We start from the raw sequence: 23,347 nt of genomic DNA, 5'->3' as shown, positions 1-23,347 counted from the left end.
GACGCCCCACGTGTTGAGCAATTCGGCGGTACGTCCACCCGGCCTCCCGCATGCCCACTATACGCCCTCGCTCAAAGTCCGTCAACTGCACATACGGTTCACGTCCACGCTGTCGCGGCATGCTACCAGTGTTAAAGACTGCGATGGAGCTCCGTATGCCACGGCAAACTGGCTGACACTGACGGCGGCGGTGCACAAATGCTGCGCAGCTAGCGCCATTCGACGGCCAACACCACGGTTCCTGGTGTGTCCGCTGTGCCGTGCGTGTGATCATTGCTTGTACAGCCCTCTCGCAGTGTCCGGAGCAAGTATGGTGGGTCTGACACACCGGTGTCAATGTGTTCTTTTTTCCATTTCCAGGAGTGTAGTTATAGTTGGCAGTTTCTTCAATCTAGGTTGTGTATATTGGCGAAAATGCATGTTTAAAGGTGGAGGTACGCTTAAAGGTCGTCCGAAATCGTTGTGAATGCGTTCTCAGAAAATTAACTTTAGCAATTAGTTCAGGAGCCCACTCGAAGTGTGAATGGTTGAGAACACATATTTGACCTCCTAGCAACAAATTACACTGCACAAATGGGGACATGTGGATGGATGCAGGAAATAGTGACCACAAAGTTGTTGTAAGGAGACTGAATACTGTAGCTCCCAAAGCCACTAAAAATAAACTCCAAGTACATATACGAGGGTAAGTCAATTCCTATCCGCAATTTAGTTGTATTTTTGCTTATTTTGGTAGTACTGTCGTTTTACGTTGATAACGCATGCTTTGCTTATTTTTTGTTATATCTTCGTAATTTTCAAGCTGCTAGGTTAGTTTCGTTATCGCTGCCTTGTTGTTAATCATGGCTGCTCCTCTATTTGCACCAAAGAAGAGCAACGTTCAGTGATCCGTTTTTTGTGGTCGGGAGGCGTATCAGGGGCCGAAATTCATCGAAGACTTTCCGTACAGTACGCGAACAGTGTTTTGCCACAATGGAGTCTACGAATGGATTGAAAAATTCCGAAATGGTCGCACAAGTGTTACGCACGATGAAGGAGTCGGACGTCCGTTTACCACCACAAATGAAGAAACCATTGAGCGGTCACGTGTAATGATAATCTTAGACAGACGGTTAACTATTGACGAAGTGACACATCGTCTGCAAATTAGTCACGGTTCTGCCTACGAAATCATCCACAACAGACTTGGGTTTCATAAAGTTTGTGCAAGATGGGTCCCAAAACAACCCACACAGTTGCATAAACAAACGCGCTTGGACATCTGCAAAAAAACATTTGGATCGCTATGGTAACGAAGGGGACAACTTCTTAGAGAGGGTCATTACTGGTGACGAAGCATGGATCCATCATTACGAGCCGGATAGTAAACGGCAGAGTATGCAATGGAAACATCAAAATTTTCCGTGCAAGAATACGTTCAAGACCCAACCGTCTGCAGGAAAACTGATCCTTACGGTTTTTTGGGACGCACAAGGTCCAGTACTGAACATTATGGGGAAAGGGGCACAACAATAAAAAGTGTACGTTATAGTGAGACGTTTACTGCCAGGCTAAAGCCTGCAATTCGAAGCAAACGCCGAGGATTGCTGTCAAAAGGTGTTGTGTTGTTGCACGACAATGCCCGTCCGCATACTGCTGCCCACACTGCTGAAACGCTCCAGAAACTAAAATTTGAAGTACTGGATCATCCTACATATAGTCCCCATCTTGCCCCTTCTGACTATCACTTGTTTGGTCCACTCAAACAGGCATTAAGGTGCTGTAGATTTGCCTCCGACGATGCAGTGAAAGAAGCGGTGCATTCCTGGCTCGCAGCTCAACCGAGAACCTTCTTTTATGAGAGCATCAGGAAGCTTGTACAACGATGGACCAAGTGCGTTGAAACGCAAGGAGATTATGTCGAAAAATGATGTTCTTGTAAGTTTCCTATTTGATTACAATAAAGTTTTATAACTATTTTGCGGATAATAATTGATTTAGCCACGTATTAAATAAATAAACAAAAAAACAGATAAAAATTGACTTGAGGCCTTCCTAAGTGACAGTCTCCATTCCTTCCACTCGAAATGTAGAAGAAAATCCAAAGAGATTCTGGTCGTATGTGAAGCACACCAGCGGAAAGACCCAATCAGTATCTTCACTGCGCGACAGCAATGTTGATGTTACAGATGACAGTGCCACTAAAGCAGATTACTAAATACGGTTTTCCGAAATTCCTTCACCAAAAAAGACGAGATAAATATCCCAGAATTCGAACCAAGAACAACTGACAATATGAGCAACGTGGTGGTAGATATCTTCGGTGTAGTAAAGCAGCTTAAATCACTTAATAAAAACGAGGACTCCGGTTGTGATGGTATACCAGTGATGTTCCTCTCAGAGTACGCTAATATAATAGCTCCACATTTAGTGATCATACACAACCGATCACTTGTTGAAAGATCTCTACCTAAAGACTGGAAAGTTGCATAAGTCACACGAATACCCAAGAGAGAAAATAGGAGTAATACACTAAACTAAAGATCCATATCGCTAACGTCGATTTGCGGTAGTGTACTGGAACATATGCTGTATTATAATGTTATACCTCGAAGAAATCGAGTTACTGCCAAACAGTCAACACGGATTCAGAAAATATCGCTCCTGTGAAACACAACAAGCTCTTTATTCTCACGAAGTAATGGGTACCATTGACAGGGAACGTCAAATTGATTCCATACGTTTACATTTCCAGGAGGCTTTTTATACAGTACCTCACAAGCTACTTCTAATCAAATTTCGTCGCTACGGACTATCGCTTCAGTTGTGCGACTGGATACCTGATTTCTGTTAGAAAGGTCACAATTCGTACTAACTGATGGAAAGTCATCGCGTATACCAGAAGAAATGTCTTGAGTTCCCCAAGGAAGTGTTATAGGCCATCTGCTGTTCTTGATCTACGTAAACGATTTAGGAGACAACCTGAGTAGCAGTCTTAGACTGTCTGCAGGAGGTGCTGCCATTTACTGTCTTATAAGGTCATCAGAAGTCAAAACAAATCGCAGAACGATTTAGACAAGATATCTGTGTAGTGCGAAAAATGGCAACTGCCTCTAAATAATGAAAAGTGCGAAATCGTCCATATGGGCACTAAATGAAATCCGCTAAATTTCGGTCAACGATAAATCACAGAAATGTTGTTGTTATGGTCTTCAGCCCAAAGACTGATTTGATGCAGCTCTCCATGCTACTCTGTCCTGAGCAAGCTTCTTCATCTCCGAGTAACTACTGCAACCTACATCCTTCTGAATCTGTTTAGTGTATTCATGCCTTGGTCTTCTCTACGATTTTTACCCTCCGCAATACTAAATTGATGATCACTTGATGCCTCAGAACGTGTCCTACCAACGGATCCCTAGTTCTAGTCAACTTGTACCACAAATTCCTCTTCTCCCCAGTTCTGTTCAGTACCTCCTCAACAGTTACGTGATCTACCCATCTAATCTTCATCATTCCTCTGTAGCGCCACATTTCGAAAGCTTCTATTCTCTTATCGTCTAAACTATTTATCGACCATGTTTCACTTTCATTCATGGCTATACACCATACAAATGCTTTCATAAAAGAATTCCTGACACTTAAATCTATAATCGATGTTAACAAATTTCTCTTCTTCAGAAACGCTTTCTTTGCCATTGCCAGTCTACATTTTATATCCTCTCTACTTCGACCATCATCAGTAATTTTGTTCCCCATATAGCAAAACTCATCTACTACTTTAAGTGTCTCATTTCCTAATCTAATTCCCTCAGCATCACCTGATTTAATTCGAGTGCATTCCATTATCCTGTAAAGGCCGTAAGTTCACCCAAACAGTGATTACAATTACGAATAACTCAAGATGGCACCATCACATAGATAACATTGTGGTTAGAGTAAATCAAAGACTACGATTTATTGGCAGAACATGCAACAGGTCTACTAAACAGATTGACTACACTACGCTTGTATGTCCTCTTCTGGAGTATAGCTGGGCGGTGTGGGATCAGCAACAGAGTGGAAATCGAAAAAGTTCGAACAAGGGCAGGTCATTTTTTACTATCGCAAAATAGGGGAGAGAGCGCCAGGGATATGATACATGAATTGGGGTGGCTGTAATTAATAATTTTTGTTGCAGCAGGATCTTCTCATGAAATTTCAATCCCCCACTTTCTCTTCAGAAGGTGAAAATATTTTGTTGGCGACCACCTACATAGGGAGGAATGATCATCCTTATAAAATAAGACAAATCAGAGCTCGCAGAGAAAGATTTAAGTGTTCGTTTTCCCCGCGCTCTGGTCGAGAGTGGAACGGTAGAGAAATAGCTTGAAGGTGGTTTGATGTTCTCTGTCAGGCACTAAGTTGTTAAATACACAGTAATCATGAAGATGCAGATGTAGATGCCTGTAACGGAGGTGCTGAGAGAACTTTCGTCAATCGCTCGATCGTTTGTTTAGTAACTGACAAACTAATGTATCATCGGCTGGATTGTTATAATCTACCACCAGCAGTAAGTTGTTTCTTGTCGTAGGTACCTGCATGCTGACGCCTAGGGAAAATAGTTTGGCTCGCTTTGCTGTCCCCAACGGGATAGTGAGATCTGGAGGATTGGGCCTCGATACTTATTTTTCGATGGTTTGTACTGTCAGCCGTACATCGAGGACTTTTCGGTTTGGGCAGTCTTGGCTGTAGCAGTAATTGCATCATTCGCGTACCAAGTTTAGTGACATGCCACGACATCTGTACGAGGTACATACAATGCAGGATGCTTCTGGAAGCGGAACTGTTCTTGAATTATTCCCTCCAAGTGTCACATGGTTTGGTATCTCACATTTCGTTGGCGAGAGTTTTATCGGAGAGAGAATCAATTTCACTAGCTGTGTTGTATCAAATATTGTTTTAATCTTGTTGATTGGCTGTTTATTCGATGAAGGTGCGCGCACTTGGTTACGTTGTCGCCTTGCAATGGTCTGTATTTGCCTTCAGAGTTTCGTCGTGTTGGCATTAACTGTGCCTGGGACACGCAGTTGAGTATTTAGGCCATCGCCCTGTGTTGAGCAGTGTAACTTGTATTTTGGTTCTGTGTGTTGAGTGATTCAAAGGAACGACGTCCTTGCTGCATGTATTACCTTTGATGCTCCGGTTAGTTTTATTTACTGTACGCAAGGGCGCGTACTTGATTGAATTGTTCTCTTGCGTTTCGTCTAAGGGACAAAGGATGCATTTCGGTTGTCGGGTTGTCCGCTGTCCTCAGTGGCTATCCTGTGCTCGCACAGAAAAGTCATACAGCGAGAAGGGTTCTTAGTCTTTCAGTAGTAAACTAGGCTAGAGCGTTGATAATTACGAAGGGCACCGCAGAATGCGTGTGTTTTTTAGTTTTGGTCAGGCTAGTGCCGGTTTATTTATAAAAGAGTTAGATTAAGCTACGTACTCACAGTATGTTTTCCTGATCTGATAGTAGACTAGATGTTAGTATTATATTATGCTGTCATGCTGTTCTGCAAATCATGGCTAGATTCTTTACGACAATTTGAGCGTTTTTGTGTCATATTACTAATCTTTCCGTTATTTTTCATCGTAGCATTGATCCTCTCTGCCGGTATTTTGCAAGGTAATTTGAAAATTCGAACGGTGCGAATACCAAGGTCTGCATATGAAACTTGTACGTCTCCAACGTCCCCATCGCAGCGCTTGAAACTGAGAGTACCGCTACACGACTCAGTAATTTGTCCACAACTTTCAGTAGATTTCATCATAATGTGCACATTACTGTTAATTATCTGTTAATGAATTCGAGTAACCTCATCCAGTGAGAGTTTCACAACTTCTTCAACCTACTTAGGTCATGTTTTGAATCAAATACAGATTTCAGTGTATCTTTCCGGTTGGTTGAGATATCTTCAGAGTCCATACAATTTACACACAGTTACATGTTACTGTGGCGTTACAAGAGCGCGAATTAAACACGACAATGCTCAGTCGTTAGCAACGGAGACGTAAACACCATAATTATGTCCACTGATGACAGCCGCCGAAGGCCGAATCGCGCTGTGAAGGCACACGAGGTCACTTATGGAAGTCGTTGACCGCTGGCTCGGAAGAAGCCTCTGCGTAGTTTGTCAAGCAACTAAAATCGTGTAGAGCGATTTTCTCCGCTGCTGACGGATACTTTGCTAAGGCAGCCTCATGTTTAAGTGGTATTATTGGGGAGAGGGGTTAACTGCGAACGCGCTGCATTTAAATGGCAGTGCAGTCACGCAAGGAACATTGTATGTTGCTTTGTTTCACGTGTCATTTCGCAACGACATAGATCACAAAGAAAACGAGTTTTCAATATTATTTGGCCTAATTATTTTGATAATGCTGGAGGCATAATAAAGTTGTTATCTGGTATAGACTGTCGGCATACGGACCTTTTCCTTCTTTCTTTCACTTACGCCTAGTCCCGCAGCGATCGCAGGGTGGGCGTGGTTACAACGGATTTGGCAGTGTTACTGTTAGGGATGGCCAGATGCCCTTCCTGCCACCACCCTGTACCCTCCCCCCCCCCCCCAGGACGGAATCAGTGTACCCCAACTGTCTGCGTGTAGTGTAAATCGTGAAATAGTGCGGACGTGTTTCAAATGCCTGCGACGCGTGTAACTGAGGCGAAACGTGGGGACCACCCCGTTATTCACCTAGTGGGATGTGGAAAACTGCCTAAAAACCAGTGGGATGTGGAAAACTGCCTAAAAACCACATCCAGGCTGGCCAGCGCACCGGCCCTTCGTCGTTAATACGCCAGGCATATTTATTCCGGGCCAGCACACCTACCCGAGTCCAGGAAGCAGCGCGTTAGTGCGCTTTTTTTTTTTGCTTTTTTTTCGGGACCTTTGCCTTTCGCGGGGAAGTGCTCTACCATCTTTTTTCTTTTTACTTATTGATTTATATATATATTGTTTTATTTTATTTTTTCCCAATGTCAGACTTACAACCTTTACTGACATACATTTTGTTGTACTACTGCATAAATAGTGTCTACAATGTCCAAATGTTGACAAATAGTGGCTAATTAGAAAATTAATTAATTAAGGAAATGAATAAAACTGAAAATGTCCAAATGAAAGACATGAAGACATTGCGGATAGTACAAATACAAAAGAAACATGCTCCTGTAGCAATGAAATGAAATTCGTGTGGGGGGGCGGCACCTGCTCACGACCAGACGTTCGATAGAGCAAGAGAGCCATCTATCGACTCGTTCTCCAGACGATGGTGTAAGACTGGGTCATCTTCTCGAAATTAACCAAGGGTCCGTAAGTGTGACCGATGTCTATCTCGGCTTCTTCGTCTATCTCATCTCTCACCCGTCACACCCCATCTGGCCGGCGGGTCGGTAAATGTAAGTCGCAAGTAATTAGCGAAGTCTTGCCTATATTTCTTATGCTGTTGCAGCTTCGTGTGTCCATCCAGGAGAAAATGCCAAAAATCCATTTTGTCCTTTTCCGATTCGTTATAGACGTAGCCCACCACCATTCCTACCCTGGCGGGTATCGACACACGGCCCAATGCGGGCAATACAGCAGATGTTCGTCAGACAGTTTGACACCTAATCATGACTTATTTTGTTTCATAACAGAAAAAAAGCGTTTCACGCACAAATGTTGATATAAATATTGTATCACGTTTGCAATCTCATTATGGAGACGTGGAAACTCTTCCGAGGAAAACAACGTATAACTCCTAAACAGTTTTAACGTAAACGAATTTGTTTATTAAACGGGAATTACAATACAAATCGATCAGTTCCTCTATACACATCCAGAGAGGTTCTTTTAACTGTCACAGCAAACGGTGTCGAAAACAGTTCAAAAAACAAATTTAAAACAGATAATTTCCTCAAATGAGGATGATTAACCTTGCAACGTCCTATTGTAGGCGGTGTGCAGTCCAGTCTGCTTAAAATTCGAAGTCTGCAATTCATTTCTGAAGTTCTAATTTTTGTTGCAGTTTTCTTTTTTTTCCTTCATTAATTCAACTATAAAGTATTTTAAATCGAAAACAGCATGCCTCTTGACTTAACAAACGTTCCCTGTAATAATATATAAAGTCTCCATGGTGTTCGATCACTTCCAAAGTAGAGTGTTTGCAACTAAAGGGTGCCACATAGGAGAGATCTATCACTTCGTGGATCGCACGTGTGTGGGAAAATCGCAGCGATCGCTTGTTGACCTCTGGTCGCATGGAAATTCCAGGCGATCTGATGGATTGCACGCGATTCGAGTTCGCAATGTAGCTGCCTGGCTGGTTAGTAGCATAGTGTGGCAATACGGCTGCGTCTCGTTTCTGTATATGCATCAAGCCTGGTTGCGCAATTTTGTTTCCTCTCGGTTTTCCCATGTTGAATAACGATACTGCGGTAGAATTTATAGTGATCCAGGAAATAGTCTGAGAAGTGAAGTGGAACACAGTGTCGCCATTTATGTTAAGAAGTAATACAAAATACAGTCTCCGATTTTTCAGAGATTAGTTTTTAGAAGTTTGTGCTACAGAAATGGAACTGATGGGAAATTCGCAGTAATAGTGGCAATAGAATGGACTGCGTCTTATGATTTTGAGTTACTTATGAAATAATTAAACTCGTTATTAAAGTTTTTAACTTCTAATCAGAATGATACAAGTAGCCTACCTACTGTAAAGTTAAGAGGACATTTTAATTTAAATGTTCATGGTAAATCTAATATACAGTTATACTAAAGTCTCTTGTCATTTTATATAAATAAATTCTCTTCCTTATAATTTATAACTGGAATTACTGTAATCAGTAGTACTGCTATTGACATCTCTATAGACAAGCCGAGTTAATAATTAACAATTATTGTGTTGCCCTAAATACAGGCAATAAAACAATAAGACTAATCAACAAAAAAGGAATTGGGGACTACTGAACGTGAACGAATTGTATTGGCACACTGGAAAGATGTACACAACCCATTTGGTATCAGTGGAAAATGTAATATGTTCTGTAAAGTAACCCACATTTCTCAAGAAAAGCGTTTCAAAACAAGTTTGATAACTTACAATTCACGTCTGCTTCAATTTAAGTTTTGCGAATATTCGTGAGGATACGTGAATCAACAACAACTGGTGCTAAATACTGCATTTCAATACTCATAGCAAAAATTCTCGACACAGTGGCGTTCATAACACTGAATGCAATTGCTTGGCAAATCGCTCATGTGTGGGATCTCGAAGCGAGCGACCGCTTGCAGGAGATATCGTACCTTAGTAGTGTAATAACGCTTGCTAAAAACGTAAACTCCGCCCGTATAGGCCATGAAGACTCAACAGTATCGACCGGCCGCCGTGTCATCCTCAGTCCACAGACGTCACTGGGTGCGGATATGGAGCGGCAAGTGGTCAACACACCGCTCTTCCGGCCATATATCAGTTTGCTGGACCAGAACCGCTACTTCTCAACCAAGTAGCTCTTCAGTTTGCTTCACAAGGGCTGAGTGCACCCCGCTTGCCAACAGCGCTGGGCAGACTGGATGGTCACCTATTCAGGTGCTAGCCCAGCCCGACAGCGCTTAACGTCGGTGATCTGACGAGAACCGGTGTTACCACAGCAGCAAAGCTGTTGGCAATAACGCGTGCTACTTCAGCGAATTGACTCTGCAGTAATATATAAAGTCTCCATACTCTTCGATCAGTTCCAACGAAAACAGTTGCAACTGACAGTGAAATAACGTGTGCGACTTCGGAGGATTTACTCTTCGTACCAGCAATTCCATAATGTGCTCCATGGTTGCAAATTTAGCACGAAGTGCTTCTTGGTGCACAGAACAAAGAATTCTGTACAAACGGTCTGTCGATAGTGCCGTTTTCTGCTCTCTCGTCATCGATCAAACCTTAAATTCTTTCTGCATGGTATTGCAATGTCGTTCCACAGCAAAATTACGATATCAGTCGATATGTAACCGCATAATAAATCGTGAGAATTCTCATCCTTCTGAATAATAATTAATCGAAACCCTCAGCTGCCGACAGGTGTTGTTGATATACCTCTATGGGGACAGCTGAAAATGTGTGCCCGACCGGGACTCGAACCCGTGACCTCCTGCTTACATGGCAGACGCTCTATCCATTTTTTTTTCGGTATTGTTCGTTGCGTTTGGTCTGGGCGGACGTCACAAGACATCCGTTCAAGGTGATCGTTGATTCCTTTACTCAGTTTTTTTTATTATTATTACAGAGGGCGAGCAGCCCACTGAACGAACACGCTGAGCTACCGTGCCGGCATCCACCTGAACCACGAGGACACAGATGAATAGCGCGACTGCAGGGACTTATCCCTTGATCCCTTGCACGCCTCCCGTGAGACCCACATTCTCAATTGTCCACAATCCACATACGTAATGTTCCTAATAGATATTTGCCCATTCACTCATTACTGGTGCCCACTAAGGTGACGATTCCCGTAAGAGTTCAGGCAAACTGAGCGCACTCGCACAGACGAAGGTCAATGGCCGGCTAGCCATTTAATTATATATGAAGATAGTAACTGTTCTCGAAAGAACAGATATCATGGTATCTGTTCTTTCGAGAACAGTTACTATCTTCTTATAACTCATACTTCTCCCCTGTCATGCCCATTCATTTTAAATGCCTGTGGAGATAGATCACTTGATTCTTTCATTTTGTGCAAACAGCCACCGCATTGTCATGTTGTATCGGACGAAAATACATTCGTCGGTACAGTGGTGGGTTCTTTACTTTGCTCTGGGAGGTCACGGAGAGGATACTGTAACACAAACAATACTAATTCATTACAAAATGTTCAAATGTGTGTGAATTCCTAAGGGACCAAACTGCTGAGGTCATCGGTCCCTAGGCTTACACACTACTTAAACTAACTTATGCTATGAACAACACACACACCCATGCTCGAGGGAGGACTGGAACCTCCGGCGAGAGGGGCCGCGCAATCAGTGACATGACGCCTCTAACCGCGCGGCTACACCGCGCAGCAGGTCATTACTTTATAATACAGATAAGAAGTATTACTTGACTTTGTACAAACCATCTACCGAGTGAGGTGCCGCAGTGATTAGAACACTGGACTCGCATTCAGGAGGACGACGGTTCAAACCCACGTCCTCCCAACACTGATTTGGGTTTTCCATGATTTCCGTAAATCGCTTCAGGTAAATGCTGGGATGGTTCCTGTGAAAGGGCACGGCTGACTTCCTTCCCCGCCCTTCGCTAATCCGATGGGGCCGATTACCTTGCTGTTTGGTCCCCTCCTCCCAATCAACGAACCAACAACCCATTTCCACAGGAATGGGTATTTACAGCTGTCTCTGATCATTGATGTAGCACCTGACACAGACAAAATAGAAGTCTCTCAATCAGAATAAATTTAATGATAACTTTCATGTTGGGTTCTGCCTAATACACTAATCATATAGCTGGCATACTAGAAGAGGATGCTGTCATCGTAGTTGACCACCACGGACTGAGATGAGTGGTACTGTGGGCGGACGCAGGTAGCGGAGTGGTTGTCGCGGCTTTGCGGAAAGTTTCTGGGCGTGGCTACGCCGGCGTCGCTTGCAGCGACTACCTGGCACTTAGTTATTTGGGCGAAACCACGCTGTGAACTTAATTCATACCACAAACAAATAGCGAAGGGTAAACAACAATGGCACCATGATTCTGCTGTGCTGATGAATGTCGTGGCGATCGAAAAATACCCCACCGCACTGCTAAACGACATATTGCGCTTGTAATGGTTCTTTATTTACGTGACCATTACGACACTTCAACCCCAGTTTTCGATACCAGTAATATCGTACTACTTTTCTGCGAAGTAACAGACATATTTTTGTGACAATATTCACATTTGGTTTCTTGATGATGTGACAATTAAGAAGAAGTATATGTGAATTTACAGGGAGTTTAATAAAAATGTGGATCGTGAACACCAAGTCAAAAATTATTTCTACCATACCATTGTTCTGATCTGGGATTGTTTGATCATTAAGAATTTCCTGAAAAACGCATTTGTGAGGTCTAAATACAGATCTGGACCTTCTAGCAGTCAAAGTGGAATCACCCTAGAATCAACAAGATGAGCCAGAACAACTTCGACGAAATCTACGTGGGAATCAAGATAAGTGCCAAAATTAATGACTTTTTTACAGTGACTTCATTATTTCCATTCTGACGATACCATCCACAGTCAATAACATTGTTGTTGCCCGATAAAGCTAACACATGCTGCGTGAGCAACATTATTAATCTGATTTATAACCTACTTTGCAAGTGGTGGAATTGTTAGTACCGAGTACTCCCGAGATGAACCGAACAGTACCGCAACAGGCCGAGCCTCGGACTGCACGCGGGCAGCACATAACGCTTGCGTATGGTTTTGCAAGCCGTGTCCGACCCTGGTGTAAGGTGTCGGAAACGTTCCTAGCATCCGGGCGTCCTTGAATTGTATGGAGACTGAAGAAGATTAGAGACGGGGGGGGGGGGGGGGGGGTGGAGGGGGTGGAGGGGAAGCAGGTCACAACACAAAAAGAACAACTAATAGCATATTTATGCATTCAGAAGTTATAGGTTCACATTAATCATCAGAGGGGAGCCTTCGCAAAAATTAAGCAATACTGTGATTCTTCAGGCTTTCCCGGCGGATATGTTGTAAATAGTCTTCACGGGTTTCCCGCAAAGCAAAGTGCGAAGAAACTACACAACTCGAGGCACGTTTACATAAAATATACACAACTTACTTAAAATATGAATAAGGCTGTCAGCTTCTGGCTGTAGTGTGAGATTCTGGGCGAATGAAGTGGCGTGCATCCGTGAACATCGCTCCAGAGATCTGTTCAACTTGAAATCTTAATAAATGTAAACTGGCAAGTGCCTACAGCAAACAGCGTCTGTGACGCAGATGGAGTTGCATCTGTGGGTCAGCATCGAAGCTGAATCTGAATGTGTGGGGGCGGTGGTGGTCTGACCTTCTATGACCATAGGGGCCCGATCTAGTGAGCTTCTGGTCCCCCCCCCCCCCCCAAAAAAAAATGGGACTGTTGCCAGATTACATGGATGGCAAGGGATCGAAGGCTACGTGTTGTGCTACAGGGAACTCACCACGTCGTCTCCGACAGATGGTCCACGCTCCCTTCTGTCCCAGCCGCCAGAAAAGCGGTCCTCACTGAGTTCCTCGTTCCTAGGTCTCCACGTGGAGCAAGAAAGAATCGATTACAGCAAGAAGACTTTTTAGCGTGTTCCGCCATTCTGAGTAAAACAATACCTTGTCGTAAAGTTACTGCAGCCAACATCCGTTTCCAGATTTCAGTTCCTCAGTAGGCCTACTTCAGGAATAATTAGGATGTCTCTCTTCTCTTGCACCTGAAAATTAAAGAAGCTTTAAATATAATTATATTAAAATAAATCCGCATTAGTGCGAGTAGAACTAACACACTTAGGGTTCTGTACGAAGTTACGGTGGTCCATTGATCGTGACCCAGCCAAATATCTCACGAAATAAGCGTCAAACGAAAAAACTACAAAGTTCGAAACTTGTCTAGCTTGAAGGGGGAAACCAGATGGCGCTATGGTGGCCCGCTAGATGGCGCTGCCCTAGGTCAAACGGATATCAACTGCGTTATTTAAAAATAGGAACCATTTTTTATTATATATTCGTGTAGTACGTAATTTTGATCACAATAGCCATACATCAACACGATATCGACTTTTTCGCTTTGTGATAGATGGCGCTGTAAAAGTATGGCTCACAATTTTAGACGAAAACAGTTGTTAACAGGTAGGTTTTTTAAATTAAAATACAGAACGTAGGTACGTTTGATCAATATATTTCGGTTGTTCCAATGCGATACATGTACCTTTGTGAACTTATCATTTCTGAGAACGCATGCTGTTACAGCGTGATTACCTGTAAAAACCACATTCATGCATTAAATGCTCAAAATGATGTCCGTCAACCTCAGTGCATTTGGCAATACGTGTAACGACATTCCTCTCAATAGGGAGTAGTTCGCCTTCCGTAATGTTCGCACATGCGCTGACGCACGTTGTCAGGCGTTGTAGGTGAATCACGACAGCAAATATCCTTCAACTTTCCCCACAGAAAGAAATCCGCGGACGTCAGATCCGATGAACGTGCGGGCCATGGTATGGTGCTTCGACGCCCAATCCACCTGTCATGAAATACGCTATTCAATACCGCTTCAACCGCACGCGAGTTATGTGCCGAACATCCATCATGTTGGAAGTACATCGCCATTCTGTCATGCAGTGAAACATCTTGTAATAACATCGGTAGAACATTACGTAGGAAATCAGCATACATTGCACCATTTAGATTGCCATCGATAAAATGGGGGCCAATTATCCTTCCTCCAATAATGCCGCACCATACATTAACCCGCCAAGGTCGCTGGTGTTCTACTTGTCGCAGCCATCGTGGATTTTCCGTTGCCCAATAGTGCATAGTATGCCGGTTTAGGTTACCGCTATTGGAGAATGACGCTTCGTCACTAAATAGAACGCGTGCAAAAAATCTGTCATCGTCCCGTAATTTCTCTTGTGCCCAGTGGCAGAACTGTACACGACGTTCAAAGTCGTCGCCATGCGATTCCTGGTGCATAGAAATATGGTACGAGTGCAATCGATGTTGAAGTAGCATTCTCAACACCGACGTTTTTGAGATTCCCGATTCTCGCGCAATTTGTCTGCTACTGATGTGCGCATTAGCCGCGACAGCAGCTAAAACACTTACTTTGGCCTCATCATTTGTTTCAGGTCGTGGTTGACGTTTCACATGTGGCTGAACACTTCCTGTTTCCTTAACTAACGTAAATATCCGGCGAACGGTCCGGACACTTGGATGATGTCGTCCAGGATACCGAGCAGCATAAATAGCACACGCCCGTTGGGCATTTTGATCACAATAGCCATACATCAACACGATATCGCCCTTTTCCGCAATTGGTAAACGGTCTCTTTTAACAAGGGTAATGTATCACGAAGCAAATACCGTCCGCACTGGCGGAATGTTACTTGATACCACGTACTTATACGTTTCTGACTATTACAGTATCATTTATCACAAAGCGAAATAAGATGTCCAACTAAAACATTCATATTTCTTTACGTACGTTGCTACCTGCCGAATTTCATGATTCTAGGTCAACGGGAAGTACCGCATAGGTTTTGATAAGTGATTCTGCTGCTGGCCGGGGTGGCCGAGCGGCTCTAGGCGCTTCAGTCTGGAACCGCGCACCGCTACGGTCGCAGGTTCGAATCCTGCCTCGGGCATGGATGTGTGTGATGTCCTTAGGTTAATTAGGTTTAAGTAGTTGTAAGTTCTAGGGGACTGATGACCTCAGAAGTTAAGTCCCATAGTGCTCTGAGCCATGTGAACCATTTGATTCTGCGAGTATCAAAATATGTAACGTAACTGGCTGTGTATCTTGACTGCGTTGACTTGGAAGCTCAAAGTTTTTATACCGACAACGAACCTGATACGACTAACCGTTCCTGAAAAAAAAAGAGTTCATAAAATTCGGACAAACACGGACAGACAGGCAGACGGACAACAAAGTTACCCCATAAGGGTTCTGTTTTTACTGATTGAGTTACGGAACCCAAAAATGAGTACAATAGTGGGTTTATCCTTATCAAAGGCCCTGAAGCCGTAATGTTACTTCTCAATTCTTGATTATTACTATCTCCTTTCTTTTTCTCCGTGCTAGTGCCTTACAACATGTATGACAGATCCGGAGAATGACTCTGACAATGTAAGATGAAATAAGATGTTCAGAATGTTGACAATAAGAACGGAGCAGAGATACTGACCAGCTGTCTACAATATCTTCAAAAACCCAAAAGATAGTAATGAAAGTAGAGAAAGATGTAGTATGTAACGACAGTAAGCGGTGGAGCGTTGAACTACACTCCTGGAAATTGAAATAAGAACACCGTGAATTCATTGTCCCAGGAAGGGGAAACTTTATTGACACATTCCTGGGGTCAGGTACATCACATGATCACACTGACAGAACCACAGGCACATAGACACAGGCAACAGAGCATGCACAATGTCGGCACTAGTACAGTGTATATCCACCTTTCGCAGCAATGCAGGCTGCTATTCTCCCATGGAGACGATCGTAGAGATGCTGGATGTAGTCCTGTGGAACGGCTAGCCATGCCATTTCCACCTGGCGCCTCAGTTGGACCAACGTTCGTGCTGGACGTGCAGACCGCGTGAGACGACGCTTCATCCAGTCCCAAACATGCTCAATGGGGGACAGATCCGGAGATCTTGCTGGCCAGGGTAGTTGACTTACACCTTCCAGAGCACGTTGGGTGGCACGGGATACATGCGGACGTGCATTGTCCTGTTGGAACAGCAAGTTCCCTTGCCGGTCTAGGAATGGTAGAACGATGGGTTCGATGACGGTTTGGATGTACCGTGCACTATTCAGTGTCCCCTCGACGATCACCAGTGGTGTACGGCCAGTGTAGGAGATCGCTCCCCACACCATGATGCCGGGTGTTGGCCCTGTGTGCCTCGGTCGTATGCAGTCCTGATTGTGGCGCTCACCTGCACGGCGCCAAACACGCATACGACCATCATTGGCACCAAGGCAGAAGCGACTCTCATCGCTGAAGACGACACGTCTCCATTCGTCCCTCCATTCACGCCTGTCGCGACACCACTGGAGGCGGGCTGCACGATGTTGGGGCGTGAGCGGAAGACGGCCTAACGGTGTGCGGGACCTAGCCCAGCTTCATGGAGACGGTTGCGAATGGTCCTCGCCGATACCCCAGGAGCAACAGTGTCCCTAATTTGCTGGGAAGTGGCGGTGCGGTCCCCTACGGCACTGCGTTGGATCCTACGGTCTTGGCGTGCATCCGTGCGTCGCTGCGGTCCGGTCCCAGGTCGACGGGCACGTGCACCTTCCGCCGACCACTGGCGACAACATCGATGTACTGTGGAGACCTCACGCCCCACGTGTTGAGCAATTCGGCGGTACGTCCACCCGGCCTCCCGCATGCCCACTATACGCCCTCGCTCAAAGTCCGTCAACTGCACATACGGTTCACGTCCACGCTGTCGCGGCATGCTACCAGTGTTAAAGACTGCGATGGAGCTCCGTATGCCACGGCAAACTGGCTGACACTGACGGCGGCGGTGCACAAATGCTGCTCAGCTAGCGCCATTCGACGGCCAACACCGCGGTTCCTGGTGTGTCCACTGTGCCGTGCGTGTGATCATTGCTTGTACAGCCCTCTCGCAGTGTCCGGAGCAAGTATGGTGGGTCTGACACACCGGCGTCAATGTGTTCTTTTTTCCATTTCCAGGAGTGTATGTTCAGGAGCTGAATCTTCTTAGCAGTTTAAAACTCCGTGCCGGACCGGGACTCGAATTCTGGCCCTTTCCATTTCGCGGGCAAGTACTTTACCGAGCATGCAGTGCTGTGAGGGTGCGTACCGAGTAGTGGCTGGGTAGGTCAGTTCAAAGAGCATTTACTCGTGATAGTAGACATCCCGAGTTAGAGTATCGAACCGTCCCACAGTTTTAATCCTCCAGGAAGTTTCATATCAGCGCTCACTCCGCTGAAGAGTGAAAATTTCATTCTACGTTCAGAATTTTAGTGGAAGTGGAGGCTAGATGTAGTGCAGAAAGGAAGATTTGAGGTCGTGTGATAAGGGACGGCCGGCCGAAGTGGCCGTGCGGTTAAAGGCGCTGCAGTCTGGAACCGCAAGACCGCTACGGTCGCAGGTTCGAATCCTGCCTTGGTCATGGATGTTTGTGATGTCCTTAGGTTAGTTAGGTTTAACTAGTTGTAAGTTCTAGGGGACTAATGACCTCAGCAGTTGAGTCCCATAGTGCTCAGAGCCATTTGAACCATTTGATAAGGGACGTATCCCTCATATCTGGTGCCGTAAATAGAGAAAATTATTTATCTCGATTCTGATTGTAGAAAATATGAGTAATATCCGCTCTATGGGACTCACATAAGCCAGACTGCAGTGGCGCTACGCCTCAGAATGAGTGTCGCGAAATTGGAACCGTTCGTCGGACGTCTATATACTGCTTTGATCAGTGGTTATCGAAAGTGGACGAATGGTCTTAAAACATCTTGTAAGTTCGAATTCCCATGAAAGTGGATTTAGAATGTTTACTGGCTTTTTAATGCAAATGGGCGCAGATACAGTGACTGGCAATATCCGAGTGTCTAACAGTACAGCAGTCTATACTGACTGAAGAAAGTCTGGTCGATCATGAACATGATGTATCTATCAACGAGGTATGTCGTTATTTTTCGAGCACAACGAGCACGAGAACGTTTTCACTTCATCATGGAACAATGGAAACGGATTATCTGGTGTTAATAAGACTCCTTTACATCATGCACCTGGTTGAGACACGCACAGTAACATACATTACGTCAACGTCCTCGAGTAACGTATATGAAAATACATATTCGCTTTGTGTAATACGATTCGCTTCAGCTGTCAACGAGATTTTCTATCTATGGGAATGTGGTGGGTGAAGACCGCCACTTTACAACCTTACAAGACCAGTATGAAACAACATTCCTCCTCTTCATATTTGTGAGCGTTAAAGGTTCTTATATTTTGCTTCCTGGTAAATACTACAGACGAGGACAGGAAACTCATATTTGCCTGAAGAACTTTCATTAGAATGAAAATCTGGAATCTTAGAACGTATCTCTTCGATAATAGACTCACTGTTCATTGTTACAGTGAAACTTCACGTGATTGAGTTCACTCCATCAATGAAAACTTCCTGGAAATATATGAACTGAACCCACGTCCTCCGCATCGCAGACTTAGAGACTATTCGTGACAAAAAATTCTGTAACGTCATAATTTTCTGAAGACGTTTGATGTCCAGTTAAAAATGACCTCTGTTACATATCCTGTTGTTATTATGAAAGGATTAAAAGTGTTTCAAGCGTATTTCTAAGCAAACTGCGCATTTCAAAAGGAGGGACCCTATTTCTAGCCATTGACAGCATTTTATTCGCTTAAAAAATGGTACGTACTGGATATCTTTCCTAACAATAGTGAGAGACTTTTATTTTGGTGTTCCACAACATGCTTCTATTGTTAGTTTCCACAAACTGTAGTAGTCGGCAGGTCAAACAGAGGTCTCTGCTCAGGTTTTCCATGCAATGTCCAGTATAAATAGAGAACTTCGTTTTCATTCATCATTACCGTAAAACGTGTTGTTTGTGGTGTATTTTTATGTGAATTGCTGACGGGGAGCGAACTAAATGGAAAATTATTTGCTAATAGTAATACCACAAGGGGCTTAAGGTATTTTTGATCGACAATCCCTTTCTGGGGGGGGGGGGGGGGGGGGGTCTGGTCTCCAGATGTCAGTCTTCTGATTTGACGCCACTTCGGCGATCTGCGCATCGATCATTGAGGTCAAAACACACCCAGTCCCGAGTGGAAAAAGTCCCCGACCCAGCAGGGACTCGAACTCGGGGCCCCTGAATCAAGAGTCAACAACCAACTAAAAGACCACGGGTTACATGACAACATAACAAGAAGATTAGGCTATACCGACTGCACTGTCTTCATATCAGTCATGTTCACTGGCTGCTGGAATAGCGATTATTCTTCACCAACAAATACCTTTCAAATTAATATTATGCCATGATGGTACAATGCCGCTCTTACAATTTGACGTTTGATATTTCACCGTAAGCACCAAGTCAGATAATTTTGGACGGACTCAATCTATTCTTTGCAAAACATTAAAATAAAATAAAATAAATCTTCGGAATGGTACAAAAAAGATACCTTTGGACTCGTAGAGGGGTGAGCCTCGGTTTGTTTTTGAACGTATTACAGTTTTCCTGCGTCTTTTGCCACTGTCACAAGAATTAAACTGGGAAACAGAGCTGCAAACTTTAAGTCAGTACGCATGCGACAGCATGCGCTGCCCAAAATGTCCCAAAACGCCACGCATAAATTGGGATTTTCTCGGGCCTTAGACCTTGGACCTCGGATTCTATTCGCGATAGAAATGTAGCGTCAAGAGTATTGGATAGCTCTTCGTTAGGGACCATTCGTATATCCAATAGAATGGTCGTCTTACTGTAACTATCGTACAGTAGAGGGTCAAAGTCTGGACATTACATACTTCTTCCGTCGTAAGCAAATGGAGCAAATCGTTTGGTGCTTTTTGCATTAGATGTAGTGTACTGTGCGCCTTAAGGGGTTTATTGCGGCGCCGTTTAGTACATGGGCGGTTCCTGAGAAAACCCGGAAAGCTGGTTTTTGGGAACCAAAACCCAGGCGCGGATTTCAAGACGGCTGTGAACGGCAAATGGGTAAATTATTACGATATATTGTTAAGATCCCGTTCTCGAACAAACCTGAAAATTTTCGTGGTGTCTTTATCCATTTCCGAGACACAGAGATTCAAAGTTACCCTCCTTGTACACATAAAGAACGCACGTAAAATCCGTTGTGTGGCGAAATCGTTGTCTATAAAGTGATGTGGCAGGAGAAATACGATGTAAAGAAAGGTTATGAGAACACCGTGTTGTTGTAGTGCTGAAACAGTTGCAATATTTTTGGGCACATAAAATCCGGTCTGAGGCGTGAAATTACATAGTTTTGTGTTCAGTGTCACGTAAGGTAAATATCAAAATCTTATTGACCCGTAAAGTTTTTTTCATATGAGTGAATTGCCCTGCTGTAGCGGGGAAAAGAAGGGAACCAGAGGAAAAATTCTCGCATTGCAGCACAAAAAGACTCTGGCTGAAAAGTCTACCTCCCTCAGCACCTTTAAAAATTTTCCCGAAAACATCGGCATGAGAACATATTCGCGCTTCTTCGTGTAGAGAGGGAAGGAGACAGTGGGCTATGGGAAAGAGAGGGAAAAGTAATAAATTCTGGAAGACAGTAGACAGTGGTTATGGTATTAAAAAAGCGTAGAAGACAATGGTAGTGTGAGAAAAAAGATAAGTACACAGAGGCAGTAGAACATAGTTGAGAGCGACAAAACAGTGCTAGAAATAAAACTGAAGGAGACCGCACAAGTGGGCGAGGAACAAGGAGAAGGAGAATGTGGAAATGGGTCAACGCCAGTCATAATGAGAGATAGAGTCTATTTGACAATGCCAGTGCCTGTTAGGATAGGGCAATTTAGGAAGACAGAGATAGTGACAGTGAGAAGAGAGAGCAGCAGTGGGAAGGAATGAATGAATCAGATAGCAACAGTAAGAGAAAATAAGTGGGAGGTAGTGAAACTGAGAGCAGACAGTGTTAGGTAGGATAGAACGAAGAAGACTGTGGCTGTGAGACAGGGGACAGGGACAGACACAAAATGACGATGAGTTAGACCGAATGAGTGAGTGAGAAAGAGCAAGTGGGAGTTGATGAGTGTTAGCGACTAACAGCGATGGACTGGAGGGTGTGAGCAAGTTACCGTTAGGGTAGCTTGTGGGAACGAGAGGTGAGTTGCATGCTAAAAAGAGTGCGTGTATGTTCGCAAGCCAAAATTTTTGAAAACAGTTTCAAAGGTGGCGAAGGAGTTATAATGAGGCAGCTGGTACACCACTTTTCAGCCATTCTTTTTAATTAGCAGGAGCATATTCGTTTTTCTGTGCTCCTATAGGAACATTTTTCCGCTGGTTTTTATAATTGTAACTGTTTCGGCAGGGAAAGGTTTACATGTCTTGCTCTGTATACGCCTTTAATGTTTCTTTCGTACTTAGACAGTTCTCAGAGGTAAACTGATTCCAATATTTATTTGGAAGACAATGGCTGATATGCTGACTCAAACGAACTCTCCTCTCTCTCTCTCTCTTTCTCTTACATGGCATTTATTCGGCCGTATGCGGTCCGCTGTTATTGATGATATCGCTATTTTACTGTATTTTAACTTTGTGGCAGGCTGCCCTTACCTTCGGCACAGTCGTCAGGTAACCTGAGGGGGGAAGACGTCTGTTCTATATGTGTTTACGCAGGCTTTCCCGGCGTAATAAATCTTGAAAGTCTCTTCGGGTTTGCTGCCGGATGCTAAAATCATGTTGACTCGACATTTCGGCGATCCAACGGTTCGCCATCTTCAGGAAAATGCTGCTTCTGCTGATGAGTCCCGCTGAGCATTTTCCTGAAGATGGCGAACATTTGAATCGCCGAAATATCGAGTCAACGTGATTTTAGCATCCGACAGCAAACCCGAAGAGACTTTCAAGTCTGTTCTATAGGTTACTGTATTATAGTTGTTTATGTGTCGTTCTCTGTGAGATGTAGACTGGGAGCAACCTGGCACTTGCATAAGCAGGCGTGGAAAAAAAAAGGTCATGCAGCCTTACCTCCCCTCCCCTGCGACACGAACACCTGCTGCTTGAGAGAAGTCTCCTGCACCACCTGCTTCACGTTGACCTCGCCCAAGATGTACGTCACGTTGCCCACGTGCACGGCCTCCGAGTCGGTCACGGTGAGACTCTCGAACTTCTGGGTAGTCTCTCTGTGCAGCAGGGAGGACAACGATTGTATCACTTCGTCTGCCGGCTGCTCCTCACCGTCAGTGACGTGTCCGTCATATCTGTCTCCAGCCAGCGGCCACTCGAGATTTTCTTCGCCATCTTCGCTACTGCTGTCACTCTCGGACTCGGAATATTCCGCGACACTGCAGCTCTCGACTGCCTCGTACCGCTGTTCCAGGCTCTCCTCGCATTCGACAGTACACGTCACGCCAGCCGTGTCGAATCCGAACGCGAGCTTCCTAGAAACGTCGGCCAGGTCACCGGAGTTGTAGGACGAGAAGCAGCTGTCCAGGGAGTCCTTCCTGGGGACCGGCTCCAGATCGAACTCGCAGATCCCGGAAGAACTGTCGTAGCCCTCAGAGGGCCTGCGTTCGCCGGCCGCCGATTCCGCGAGATTCCGCAGGTCGGCCAGCAGCCCCTGCTGGTCGGGGTGGCGCAGCACGAGGCACTGGTCGCCCAGGGTGACGTCACCCGTCACGGCCTTGCAGGGTGCGGGCAGCTCGTCCACCAGTCGCGGCACCTCGTCGGTCGCCATGGCAACCGCGCTGGTCTGTGTGCGACGCAGCACTGAGTCACCGTCTCGCGGCTACGCGGCGCGCTGCTCGCAGCTCTGGCGATAAGCGACGAGGCCGCCCCTCCGCGTCCTTCACTGCTCCCACTTCTTCCTCCGCCTCTTCCCCAAAGCTCTGTGTGCCCTGTCACTCATACACGACGCGCATGAGAGCAGCGGTGGCATTTCTAACCCAACGTCACTTGTCTCTCTTTTTCAATCATTT

The 23,347-nt window shown here is 44.9% G+C and overlaps 1 protein-coding gene across 1 annotated transcript in view; it reads right to left on the bottom strand.

Annotated features, from left to right (window-relative positions):
* Window positions 1-23,124, bottom strand: part of LOC126482113 (uncharacterized) — a 166,363-nt gene extending 143,239 nt beyond the window's left edge. The window contains exon 1 of the mRNA XM_050106088.1: window positions 22,398-23,124. Within this exon, the coding sequence (XP_049962045.1) occupies window positions 22,398-23,106 (709 nt within the window). The 5' untranslated portion in view covers window positions 23,107-23,124. The remainder of the gene's footprint in view (window positions 1-22,397) is intronic.
* Between the last annotated feature and the right edge of the window lie 223 nt (window positions 23,125-23,347).

Source organism: Schistocerca serialis, chromosome 5 (genome assembly GCF_023864345.2).
Source record: "Schistocerca serialis cubense isolate TAMUIC-IGC-003099 chromosome 5, iqSchSeri2.2, whole genome shotgun sequence".
NCBI classification, from domain to species: Eukaryota; Metazoa; Arthropoda; class Insecta; order Orthoptera; family Acrididae; genus Schistocerca; species Schistocerca serialis.
Note: the sequence above shows the minus strand (reverse complement) of the source record. Positions and strands in the feature narration are given on the sequence as shown.